We start from the raw sequence: 13,374 nt of genomic DNA, 5'->3' as shown, positions 1-13,374 counted from the left end.
ATTTCAATACTGTGCGATTTAAGTCTAGTCACTTTATCTTTTTAAGTCAACTTCCATCATATTATCTTTTTGTACGTTTTGTGTTGGCAGTGGCTCATGAATGAAAAGTGAATATATGCATGTGTTTAGATTACATTGGAATAAAGCTCTGTTGCTCTCGGTCAGCGTACCTTCTAAAATGGCTTAGAGTTGAATACTGCTTGCACAGCTCGAAAATTACATGGATCAGAAGGGCAGAAAAGTTAGTCCTCTGGTGTGAGGAGTGAGGTCAGTATCTTCACATTAGATTTGAAAGTAGGCAGAGAGTTAGGGTACGTCTAGACTACCACGTTTTGTCGACGGAAGTTTTGTCGACAGATACTGTCGACAAAACTTCCGTCGACAAAGAGCGTCCAGACACATTGAGTTCTGTCGACAAAGCAAGCTGCTTTGTCGACAGAACTCCGTAGTCTGGACGCAACGTTACAGGCAATAACACCTTCTGTCGACAGAACTCTGTCGACAGAAGGCGTTACGCCTCGTAAAATGAGGTTTACCAGCGTCGACAACACTGCTGAGTTCTGTGGACAGAAGGTGTTATGCCTCGTAAAATGAGGTATACCAGCGTCGACAACACTGCTGAGTTCTGTCGACGTTATGTCGACAGAACTCAGCGGTAGTGTAGACGCTGGTATAGTTTTGTCGACAAAAGTCCACTTTTGTCGACAAAACTAGGTAGTCTAGACACACCCTTAGTGAGGGGCAGGGAGACAAAGGCAGCGCTAGAAGCCAGAGGAAGCAGAGAAGGAGGCTCGCCTATGACTTCACCAATCAATTGTGTGTAGGGACAGAATAGAGCCATGCTAGAGGAGCCAGCAGGAGAATGGAAAAAAGGAGACCTATGAGACAAGCATGGTGTAAGTCCGTGGAGTGTTTTAGAAACAAGGGGGGCAAATTCGAACTGAACCTTTCAGTGTAGAAGGAGCTGCATAATGGGGAGGCCTGGTTGTGCTCCTGTGACAGGAAGGAGAGGTGCAAGGGAATAGACTCTAGGTAGTGTGTGTCTCTTCCCACCAAGCAGATAGCCAGTTTTATTTTGAAAAAGTGTGTTCACTGCATACGTCTTTCCTCTCTGTACCTTCCCTCCACAACCTGCCTGACATTTCCTGCATCTTCCTTTTTGATCGGTCACCAATTATAACTTGCTGCCTGTATATGTGTGTTTCACACACATACACATACCACATGCTTTAACTGTAAGAGAACTAAAGCGTTACTTCTGTTCTGTAGGGCTAAAGTTACATTAAGCGTCAATTGCGTAGCTTAATTCAAAATAGCTTAATTCGGCTTTTGTCGCGGTCTACACTGCAGGAAGTCTAAGGAAGAACCCTCTTACTTCGACTTCCCTTATTCCTCATGAAATGAAAGTTACGATGAGTCGGAGTAAGAAATCCTCTAGCTTGACATTATTTTGAAATAACAGCTTGCAATGTAGATGCACACTGTGTTATTTTGGAATAACGTCATTTATTCCGAAATAATGCTGCAGTATAGACATACCCTAAGTGAGCTAGAACAGCATTAAGCAAAAATACAACAGTACATAATTTTTCACGGAAATCAGGATAATGGTGACCCTAAATTCTAGAACAGGAATTACAACAAATTATATAGTTTCCTTTGTGGCAATGTAGTGTGCAGATCAGTAAATGAAATAATCAAATAGCAGAAATTGATGAATGGATTTTGTTTATAAAATGTGAAGTTAATTGTCACTTAAATAAGAGACCTAGACCATTAGTCTGTTTCCTATGGAAATACAAACTTCTGACTAATTCAAAATAAAGTTATAACCTACGGAATCCGGAGATACAAAATTATTTGTTAATGGATTGTCATTTGGGGGAATTGCACAGTGTACGTATCTGCTTGTATGTATGTGTACTGATATATGCATTTGATACCACTGCAATTTCCTGTTAACACAATCTAAATTCAGAGTAATCCCACAATGGGATTATTGTAGATTTACATTGGTTAACTGAAAGTAGAATTAAGACTTTGTTATTTAAGAAGATATCGATTCAGACAAAACCCAACCATCTTCTAATATATTGTACTAATAAGGCATGGTCAGCAGATTCCCTTCTGGAAAGGGTAGGAAGGTCGCTCCATCTCTGAAAGGGTTAAAAAAATACATTGTGTTTATCTTTTTTTTTTTTTTTTTGCACAGCCCTCTGTTTGGTGATTTGATTGCTTTGAAGATGCTGTAGGCATCCCTTCATTTCCTCCAAATTAAACCTTTTACTGCTGCTGATCCCGTATTGTTGGTTTTTTCATCATTATATTTGATTGGAAGTCTTGTAACATATTTCAGATGGATCACTTCTCATGCTTCTTATTGAATGGGAGGGGGAGTCACTCCCAGCTCCAAACAGGAATAAACTGAGCTACTCACGGTCTTTCTGCACGTTTTATACCTCCAGTAACTGCTAAGTTCACCATTTGCAATCAACAATATTTCTTGAGACATCTAGCGTGCAGCTTTCGGCATTTCATAGTGTCAGTTTGTTCCCATAGTTCAACTTTTTGCTATTGACTGTTCTCTGTGTTAGAATGCCATGGCACACAACTATTTTAGACCATTCAGAAATGGTCTGTCTGAGTACATTCACTGGGCCTCATCCCCACCTGGTGTAAATTAGCACAGCTCCATTGATTTTAATGGAACTGCCTAAATGTATACCAGCTGACAGTCTGACCCATTATTTACAAGGATCATTATTTACAAAAATACAGTTACTGAAAAACTCTTTAGCTCCAAATCCATGGGCAAAATAAAATCCCGAGAGAGCTGTCTAATTGTTCAGTTAGCTTGAGCATTATGCTTATTTTATTGCAGGAGACAGGCATAACAGAAAATGTAGTATTTTCATTTTTGGTGTTTTCTTTTTCTGCTCTGATACCCCATGTGTCTATATGGACAGAAATAAAACCCTGATCCATTCACATTGTGTTCAATCAGTGAACACCCCTCTCTGTAGATAAGTCATCTTAGGATTGTACCAACCTGTATTTCACCAATGCTGACAGCTGCTTTTTAGCTGCAGACAGCAGCCCCATTGCAGGGCTGATAATGTTTTAATTCTGAATGTAATTAGGATGTTAAAGTATTGTCGTTCTCACTTTTCTGCTGATGCTAGCATGCCACAATGGACCACACGAGATCTCTGTTACTTGAAAATGGAGAAACAAGGTTGCCAGGGACAGTCATTTTAATTGGTCGACATTATTTAGGCCTTACCACTGTTTTATTGCTCAGTGCTTTAGAGCTTTCTGCCACCAGAAGATACTGTATCATTGCAGATGTGATTTTTTTTCCCATCTTCTAGGCTGATGATGGTTGTTGCTGTATGGATTTTTAATTTCTATACAGATCGTCTGTCAGCTCAAACAAACACACATATGGGTGTGTGGGTAGAGTAGAACCGATCTAATTCAGCATTTGATTCTGCCTCCTTGGGTCCAGTGAATAATTTAGTTGTTGAGTAGCCCTATCGATTTCAGTGGGAGAAATCATGAAATAACATGAGTAAAGGTAAATAATCTTTCCCTAAATGTGAAAGTGCCAGTCTCAACTCACTTTTCAGCCATAGTTTAATAGCAGCTAATTGCTGTGCGGTGTCCTATTACTAGGACTGTTATTTTTATGAGACATATTACAGTACAGTGCAACGTGAAAAGTTATGATCGAACATCAAGACATTTTGGCCAGATGTGCCCCCAGAGCATCCCTTATGAGTGTGATCTTTGCTAGCTGAAAGACAGTCAGCCAGACTGGGTTGAGCAGCTCCTCAGCCAGGGGCTGCTCTAGGCTGACTGGGCCCACTACACTGTGGACTGCTCCAGCCAGGCTGGGCCGAGCCCGCCGCATTACAGGCAGGGGCTACTCAGACAGGGATGGGCCCACTGTGGCGAGGCCCACGGTGCTACGTTGTGGGTGGGGAGCTGCGAGCACACCCCTGCCCATGGTGCAGTGCGGTGGGCCTGACTGGCCTGGAGCAGCCCTCTGCCCATGTCAGGCAGGCAGCTGTACCAGCCAGCCGGGCTGCCGGTTAATCATTTACCCAGTAAGCATCACCTGGTAAGGGGGATGCTAACTGGGTAACCAGTTAGCTGGTTAACCCTTTACATCCCAAGATCTGACTGGTGCCAAACTAGAGAATTTGCTGAACCAAGGAAGGTCAATTGTCAACACTTCCACTGTTTCCTGGGCTCTTAGAAGACATTTAGGGGTAAATTAGAGCTAAATAACAATGAAGAGCACTGAGAGCCAGGACTGGAGGCTGTAAACAAACTTTATGGGACCGTGGGAAACTTGGCCATGCCCAGGATAAGTGGACATCCGGCTAACTAAAATCATGCCAGACCACGGATGTTGCTGGGCCAGAGAATTCAGGATTAGAGAGGTCCAACCTGTATTGGTTTAATTAGCAAGGTTCTGCTTGGTGTGCATGCGTATGTGCTTTAGACTGGCTTTCTCAGGGTAGGTTGCTAACATTATATACAATTCAATCTGAGTCCTCAACACATTTCCGTCATTTTATTTCTTCTAAATCATTTTAACGTAGGATTGATTTTATTGATACTGTACATGCAAGGTGTTTGAATATTTAAATTAAAGATTTGAAGGATACTTTTCAGAAGAGGAATCAAGATTTTCCCTTATTTTGTTAAATATCAGATCCATATTGATTTTGTTAGTATGGTGGCTTTGAATTTTAATCGATATTTCTCTGCATTCTGAAAAAACCTCTGGACAAAGGCAGCCTTCAGTCCTGTGGGATTTTTTTTTCTGCAAGTAATATCTCCTTTATGGGCTTTACTTTAAAGAAAGCATCTGCAGCCCTGATATAGTTCTGACAATTAGATCAGTGGTCTCCAACCCTCTTCACCACAAGATCACTTTTTCAATGGAAGTGCAATATAAGATCTGCCTCAAACCCAAATACCCTGGCCCAGCCTTCTTCCCCCCCCCCTCCCTTCTCGCTTCATCTCCCTTCCTCCTCGAATCTCATTCACTTTTGCCAGGCAGTTTTGATCATCTCTGTAGCAGAGGTGGGCAATAATTTTTGATGGGGGGGGGGCCACTTCCAAGATTTTGGAACGTGGTTGAGGGCCTCACTCTTCCATGGTATTAATGGAGGAGGTGCAGGGTCTGGGATGGAGGTTGGGTGCAGAAGGGAGCTTGGGGTAAGGGATTGGGGTGTAGGAGGGAGAATGGAGTCCGGGAGGGAGTTTGGGTGAAGAAAGGTAGTTGTGACTTAGGGCAGGGAACTGGGGTGCAGGGTTTTGGGATCTGACCTAAGATAGGAGGGGATTGTGGTCTCGGGCAGGAGATTGGGGTGCCAGATCTGGGAAGGGATATGGGTGCATGTGGAGTAGTGAGGCAGGAGAGTGAAGCAGAGGGTTGGGGAAGGGAGGGGCTCAGGTGCCAGAGGCGGGTTCTCTTCCTGCCTGCAGAGCTAAAGGCCTGCAGAGCTTAAAATGTTTCTGCCTCCTCGGCCGTGTACTTGAGTGAGTGAGCAGGAGGGTTGCACCTTGTGGCTGCCTGTTATTCAAACAGGCAGCTCCCATTGGCTAGTGTCAGTCAAGAAACCAGCCAATGGGATTGTGCTGGGGGCAGGAGCAGTATCTGAATCTTTCCCCCTCCCCTCCAGACTCAAAGAGAAAGCGCCCCATAGCTGCGTTTCTGAGCGGCGTGTGTGGCAGCAGGGCAAGCAGGCGAGTCTGCCTGGGGCTCTCCATTGCCTCCATGGGCTGGATCCAATGGCTTGGTGAGCCAGATGTGGGCCGTGGGCCGTATTTTGCCCAGGCCTGCACTGTAGTGTAGACATAGCCCTAGATTGGTTAATAATGAAATTGCACAGTGTTTAAGTATCATATGCTGCAAAGAACTGCAGGAGGCCCATTAAAGAGTCACTTGCGGCTTGGAAGCCTCAGTCTCAGCATCACTGGTTTAGGAAAAGTTTCACTGTGTTTTTAAAAAAGGAAAATCTTGTTACATCGGTCTGAAAATGTTTATTATTTAAGGCTTTGTTTAAAGGGGTTCTCATAGATTTTAATCCAAATCGTATTGTTTGTTATATCCTGGCATGTAAATCCCCAACCAGGGTTAGGCCCTCATTGGGATAGGCACAGAACAAACGCATACTGAGAGACTGTGGCTGACCCAAAGAATTTACTTACTACGTGGGCAGGACAAGTAAGAGGAGAGAGAGAGATACAAAGGGGTGAAAGTACTTGCTCAAGGTCACACAGGTCATCTGTGGCAGAGCAGGTCATTTAATCTGCTGAGGATAGAACCAGGCTGTCCTGCATCCTAGACGACTCTTATATCCACTGGTTTACGATAACCAAGCCCCCCCCCCCCATCTTAATTTCTAGCCATTTTACTTGGGCTTTCATATTTTCTTCTTCTTAATCTGCATTTATGGTGCATTTGCTTTGAAGCAAAGAAAGGGAATGGAGAATTAAAATTTGCAAGTACATCTGTACCCACAGGCTGTGTCTACACTGGGCCACTTATTCCGGAAAATCAGCCACTTTTCCGGAATAAGCTGCGAGCTGTCTACACTGGCCCTTGAATTTCCGGAAAAGCAACGATGCTCTACTGTACAAAATCAGCCGCTATTCCGGAAAAACTATTCTGCTCCCGCTCGGGCATAAGTCCTTATTCCGGAACACTGTTCCGGAAAAGGGCCAGTGTAGACAACCCAGTAGTCTTTTCCGGAAAAAAGCCCCGATCGCCATTTTTGCGATCGGGGCTCTTTTCCGGAAAAGCGCGTCTACATTGGCCACAGACGCTTTTCCGGAAAAAGGGCTTTTCCAGAAAAGCAGCCTGCCAATGTAGACGCTCTTTTTCCCGGAAATACTTATAACGAAAACTATTCTGTTTTAAGCAATTCCGGAAATTCATGCCAGTGTAGACACAGCCTAAGAGATAACATAAAGCCTTTGTCTAAATTCTGTCAAACTGATGAATATCTCAAGTGGCCTTTTTAACCAGAGGGCTGTCCCATTTTTGAATTATGCAGAAAGTACATTGAATATGTGTGTATGTTTAATTATATAGGTCCTGCATAGACAGCAGTCGCAGCCTGCGAAGGAAAACACTCCTCCAAGAGAAGAAGCCCCGCCTCCATCTGCTGAGGACAGTTGTGCCAAAAAGCCAAGATCCCGTACCAAGATATCCTTGGAAGCTTTAGGCATCCTTCAAAGCTTTATCCACGATGTAGGCTTGTATCCTGACCAAGAGGCCATTCACACGCTGTCTGCTCAACTCGATCTGCCCAAGCACACAATCATAAAATTCTTCCAGAATCAACGTTACCACGTAAAGCACCATGGGAAGCTAAAAGAGCATTTGGGAACAGTGGTCGATGTGGCAGAGTACAAAGATGAGGAGCTGCTGACTGAATCGGAGGAGAACGACAGTGAAGAAGGCTCTGAGGAAATGTACAAAGTGGAAGCCGAAGAGGAGAATCCTGACAAAAGCAAGTCAACACCTTCAGAAATTGACCAGAGATAATGTGTGACCCTGACTCAGAAAGCAATACATTGATCCAAGGATTCTCTGTTTATTTTTATTAATTTGTTTCTCTGTTTGCATTTTGGTTTCTGTTGCACATGATCCATGTGCAAACGGAATGAATTCAGCATCGTCCAATCAAACATCACTTTGACACAGACACTTGAGTGTTACACTTTCATGTTTGACTGAGATAATAATTATAATCACATAGGATTATGCCTGCTTTAATCTTGCACTTATGAAAGAGACATCTAGCAAGTTAACAGGAAGAAAAAGACCTAAGTAATCAATGAAGGAAAATTTACAGCTGTGTGTGTGTGTGTGTGTGTGTGTGTGTGGGTGGGTGGGTGTGTGTATATATATATTTACGTAATATATATATATATATATTAAAATTGCATGGGACAGAACTTTACCATTCGAAAGTATAGACTGTGAAATGAATTCTTGAAAGACGAAACTTGTTTATGTATTAAAACCACTTCACAATGAGTTGCTTTGGCTTTTTGATAACTGTTGCCTGCTCTCAGGGTGTGGTGACTATTTTTGAATTCCTATTTATTTTCTATGTTTATCCCTGATTTTTTTTTATTATTGTTATTATATGGCTTCCTATCTGGCAACTTGATGGGTAATTTTTGAAGTATGTATTTAAAGACATAAATCAACACTGCCAAAAAAAAAAAAGAGGATACAAAAAGAGAGAATGGGAAAATCAGGGCACCTTAAAAACAGCTATGTTGAAGTACTTTAAAACACAGTGCACACTTAAAATTATACAGCATGTTCCATTAATCATGTGGCCCTTTCTATAGTGAACAGATGAATTTTCATGGAATTCAAAATGAGTAAAACTGAAATTCAGTGCATAGAAGACTTGTTCATTAATGAGGTCTTGATTTAAAAATAGCATTTTGAGATATGATGTATGGAATTCATACTATGAACCATGTTTTACTGTGGAGTTTATTTACTTGTTCTCTGTTTCAGTTCTTAACATTTATACAGTTCTTTTATTGTTGCTTTTAGTTTTTATTATTTTATTTGATTCAACATAAAGACAATTTAGGAAACTAGAACTTCAAAACCCACATGGGTAGAAAACTATTGGTCAAATTGCTGATCAATAAAGGTCTCCCACCATTGGTTCTCCTTTTCCCTTTTTATGGCTGTTAAACTTGGGCTTCCTTTGCTTCATGCACAGTATTCCAGTGGTACTAAGCATTTTCAGCCGCTGGTCTCAGAGTCTATATTCAGTGCGGGGCAGCCCTGGTACAAATACATTTTTCAGTCTTCCTTCAGCGTAGCAGCTGGAGGGGATAAGAATGAGAGATGGTATCTGAGTAGTGGCTTTTTTGTTATAAACTGAAACATTGTCCCAGTCACCTAGTACAGCAATTACATTACTTAAAGCAGAGCTAATGCTTACTGACTCTTCAATGGTTTGAGCACTAAAGCTGCAATCTACTATAGTTTCCAACCGTTTTGAGGCATCTTGATGGGAGCAACACCAAGTAACATTACTTTTCACTTCCGTGCAATGATTTTCAAGAGAAGACCTCGCCTTCACTACTATTGCAGCTGGACTTTTTGCAGACAGCTTTTAAACTGCAGTCAGAACCATATCTGCAGGGTTTCTTTTTGTATGTGTTGTGCTTTTATGTAACTTTGACAAAGACCTCATGCAATATCACTTTGGAAGTTATTTTCTGTTTACTACACCAGGCATTGTAATATAACTGTTAATACTATTTATATATTTGAAAGGTTAAAAAAAAAGTAGGAGTCAAAACAAAACAAAAACCTCTGTTGTTGATATTTACTCAGAACGTCCAATATACAGGGAGAAGACATGTTGCAATACAAGCTAATTTTAGCTGCTCAGTAACCTCTGGAGTTTTTAAAGGGACTTTTTCAAATAACATCCCAGTATCTCTGCATTAATTTTATGTACCTTTGCAAAAATGATGGTGGTTTGCTTAATTAAGCCCTTCTTGCTCCTCATTCCTTGTTTCTGTAATACACTGCAGCTTTAATCAGAAGTTCAATAGTTGCTGCTTTATGTTCTTTGAAAACTGTCTTCTTTTACTGTTACTGTAATCACTCCATTTGTGTAAAAGGAAACTGATTTTTGCCCTTGCAAGGTTATTCATCCGTTCATGGCATCAACATTTGGTATCTTTTACACTTCGACCAAAAATTTTATTAGGTTTTTTTCAATGCTAAGTCTTGCCTTTTGTTTTTAATTTCACTGCCAATTTTGCAGTGGTTCTAAGTGAATCTGTGGGCATTTTAGCCTGTGGTCTTGCCAGAACTTAGCGAATTACAATGCATATATGTCTATTTATTCAATATCCATCATATAATATCTATTTGGAAAAAGAAACTTTTCTTGTAGTGCCTCTTAACAAAGCACAATTTTTCGCCTTTTTTGTGAAATAAAAAAAAATTAAAAAAATAACAAAAACAAATTGTGTTTTATTGCGGTATCAACAATGTGAATAAGGATTAACATATTGTAAATGTTCTTTTTTCCATGTCAATCAACTTTATCTTTGTTATCACTAAGTGATAATTAATTTTTAACTTATGTGCATTGTTAGGCTGTTAGAACTTTTTGGTTGTTGAAATAAAACGCATTCAATAAATATGACTTCATTTGTCAAGTAATTCACTGGGCCTTATTTTCTTTCCCCCTCAGATCAAGTGAAACAGGCTTAAGAAATTAAGGACAAATAAGTGTTCTTATTTTGGAAATAAGATTTGATCAGAACAGCATTACCAGTCATTACAGATGTTTGCTAAATCCACATAAGGCGGAGGTTTGGTGAGCAGCTGAGAATCTGACCCATTATGTTACTAGATTTTTACTATGTGTTTAAACACACACACATCATCTGTGACAGGATGGGAAGGGAGGGTGTAGATACACTGTCTTTCAACCAATTGGATCACAGTATGCAAAACGAACTCAAACGTACAAAGATACTTGTTAGCCTGCTCCCGTATTTCACTAGTGGATATTTCTGTTTATAATTAAAAAGCCACAAATGACTGCGTGTCAGGAAACTTTTGGCGCACACATGTCCATGGTTAATGGGCATAATAAAAGGCTTTATTATATTCATGGCAGGGCATCCTACTGAGTGTCTAGGGGAATGCCTGAAGGATTGATGTAGCTGTGGAAATGTGTGAGAATGATTTTTTGAGGGAATGCAGATAAGTGGAAAAAATCAGTCAAAATTCTTAGCTAACAAAGCGACGAATGCCTGGATTCCATCATAGCAGACAGAATTTATATTGCACTCCTAACTTAACAGTCCTCCCTTGCTTTAGGTATTGCTATTTGCCCCAACCCCATTTTAATTCTGTATCTAGGATGCAGTGGGTCTTCCCTTAATGATTCATTTACATTCCACCTGAAACATCTGCAGACTTCATCTTCTGATACCCAACCACCTGCTTGTTAATTGAATTTTGGAATTCCATCCGAAACCAAGTAAAAACAACTGTATGTTGAATTAATTAATTAATCTGCGCTTGGAAGCTACACAAACGTTACCATTTGGTTGTTTTGTTTTTCTGGCATGCATAATTGCTACTATTTCACTTATGTTTGAATGAACCTCCGAGCCTTTTTCTTTCTACAATGGAAGGAATAAGCACACAGCAACACTGTACCTAGTGACAGACACCATCACCACTAAACATACCTCTTCCAGGTCAAAGCTATAGCTTGCCTGGTAGCTGAAAAAATATCAGTCAGTCAGTCAGTCCACAGCCCAGCATTAGGTCTGATGATTGCTCTCAACTCAGTGAAATCCTCATGCATAGCAGCTAGTGGACAAGGCCTTGGGACTTCTGCGGACCCCCTTTGAGACCTGATTCAGCAACGCATTTAAATGTGTACTGAAGTTTGTCCTTATTCAGCAAAGGATCCATGGCATTTAAGCCCATGCTTGAATCCTTTGCTGAAGTGGGATCTCAGTGGTATAAGGAATGAAGTTCATAACGGCTAGTTTAAAATTTTCCACTGAAATAAAATGTCAACAAACCATAGGAAATATTTCAGAATTTCCCTCCATTGCCTAATCAGTGGAGTTTTGATGATCCTTCAAGGTGCTGAGTGCCTTTATTGCTATTTAAACGAATGGTGCTTAGCCCGTCGCAGCAGACAATCAAAGAACTAGCAGCATTAGTGTTTCTGTGTGTACTCTAGACCCCCTTCATAAGCACACTGTATTTTTTTTTATCTGAAAAGAAATCTTGCAAACATATGGATACTTCCTCCAAACCTAAAAACAACCATTTAATAGCTGCTATGATAGAAATATTTCTATTAATAATGCTTTCATTTCTCCACACTTTACCTGCTGCTGCTGCTGTCTGTTAGGCATGTTTTAGTCTTCCAGACATATGTATTTCCATTTAAAAACCTATGTAATTGAAAAAATAAACATTTAAGGGTTTTTTTTTAAAATTATGTACAACATACGGTCTATTGCCTGCAATTCATCATCATTCAGGTATAACTATGCACCCAATCTCCTCCTTTGTATCCAGAAACTAATATTCGCCTTAGATTAAACTGATTAGCATCCCTGATTGATCAGTGTTCTCTTGACAAGCTGGACCTGTTGGAGATGTGGGAGTAAAAACTACAGCACATGAGAGAAGTTGGAAAGTGTGCAAAATGTCATCTTAAAAATCATAAAGACGTCATTAGAAAAAATCCCCACTTACAATATAAAGTGCACTGATTAATTAAAGATGCAGCTTTAATTTATTTATACCCATTAAAAAAACATACCCGTTTTAACACAAAATAACACAGGCTAAGTCAACCAAAGGAGAAGTGCTGGCAGGATGAATATTAGAGAATAGGAAGTGAAACAAGGCCAGTGTGAGACAGAATATGTTGAAACCTTAAATCTTCAAAACCTTTAGCAACCTCACTGGAAGCTAGTAATAAACAATGCACCATGGAGAGTGGTGCCGTTGACATGATGCATTATGAGTGTGGGAGTGCTGACTTTTTGTGCTCCCGATCGGAGATATTTCTCTTATTTATCCACAAACAGTGTGAAAGGTGTTGCCGCTCACTCGCATTCAATTTACATGAAGCTTGTGTTCTCTCTCTCCTTGGCTGTGGTGCAGATCTTGGGAAAATTGCCAGAGCCGGTATGTGTGAAGGGCTGCAAGAGGGTGGAGGAGGAGGAGGGAGGCATTGGTCCAAATAATGATTTAAATAGCATTTCTCCTTGATTGCTTTTGAATGCTTTGCTCATTGGTGGCCCGATTCTGACCCTGGCTACATAGATGTAAATCAGGATGAGTAGCTTATTGAAGGAAGTGGTGCTAAACAGCCATGTGAAATCAGAATCAGGCCCTGCATCTGAAATGAAGGGCCAGTTGCTCAGTTGATTTTCTCGCCCCTATCTGGCTTTAGCCATATGGCTTGGTTGATGCCAAGTATGCATTATTATTATTATTTTGTTATTCATGCTGCCAGGATCGGCCTATAAGCCTTGCCTATAAATAGCCTATAAGCAATGCCTCCCCTCCCACCCCACACACACATGAAACTGTACATAAGGGCCCGAGTCCCAGACCAGGATCCCATTGCATTGGGCACCATACAAACACAGAAGAAAAAGACAATCCCTGGACCTGTTTGCCCGTCCTGTAGATCTTATGTATACATGTTACTCCTATGCAAGATGGGGCCTTGCACATGCTCAAGTCCATCCCTATTCAAAACAGATGCTTAAGTGCACATAGATTTTAAGGCCAGTTACATC

General features: G+C 40.9%; 1 protein-coding gene across 2 annotated transcripts in view; it reads left to right on the top strand.

Moving 5' to 3' along the window:
* Positions 1-10,226, top strand: part of SATB2 (SATB homeobox 2) — a 177,034-nt gene extending 166,808 nt beyond the window's left edge. For both annotated transcript variants that reach the window (XM_006117927.4, XM_006117926.4), the window contains one exon: positions 7,115-10,226. In XM_006117927.4, the coding sequence (XP_006117989.1) occupies positions 7,115-7,570 (456 nt within the window). In that variant the 3' untranslated portion in view covers positions 7,571-10,226. The remainder of the gene's footprint in view (positions 1-7,114) is intronic.
* Positions 10,227-13,374: the final 3,148 nt, after the last annotated feature.

This window comes from Pelodiscus sinensis, chromosome 7 (genome assembly GCF_049634645.1).
Source record: "Pelodiscus sinensis isolate JC-2024 chromosome 7, ASM4963464v1, whole genome shotgun sequence".
In the NCBI taxonomy this organism is placed as follows: Eukaryota; Metazoa; Chordata; order Testudines; family Trionychidae; genus Pelodiscus; species Pelodiscus sinensis.
The sequence above is the reverse complement of the archived record's forward strand: the minus strand, read 5'-3'. Positions and strand labels throughout refer to the sequence as shown.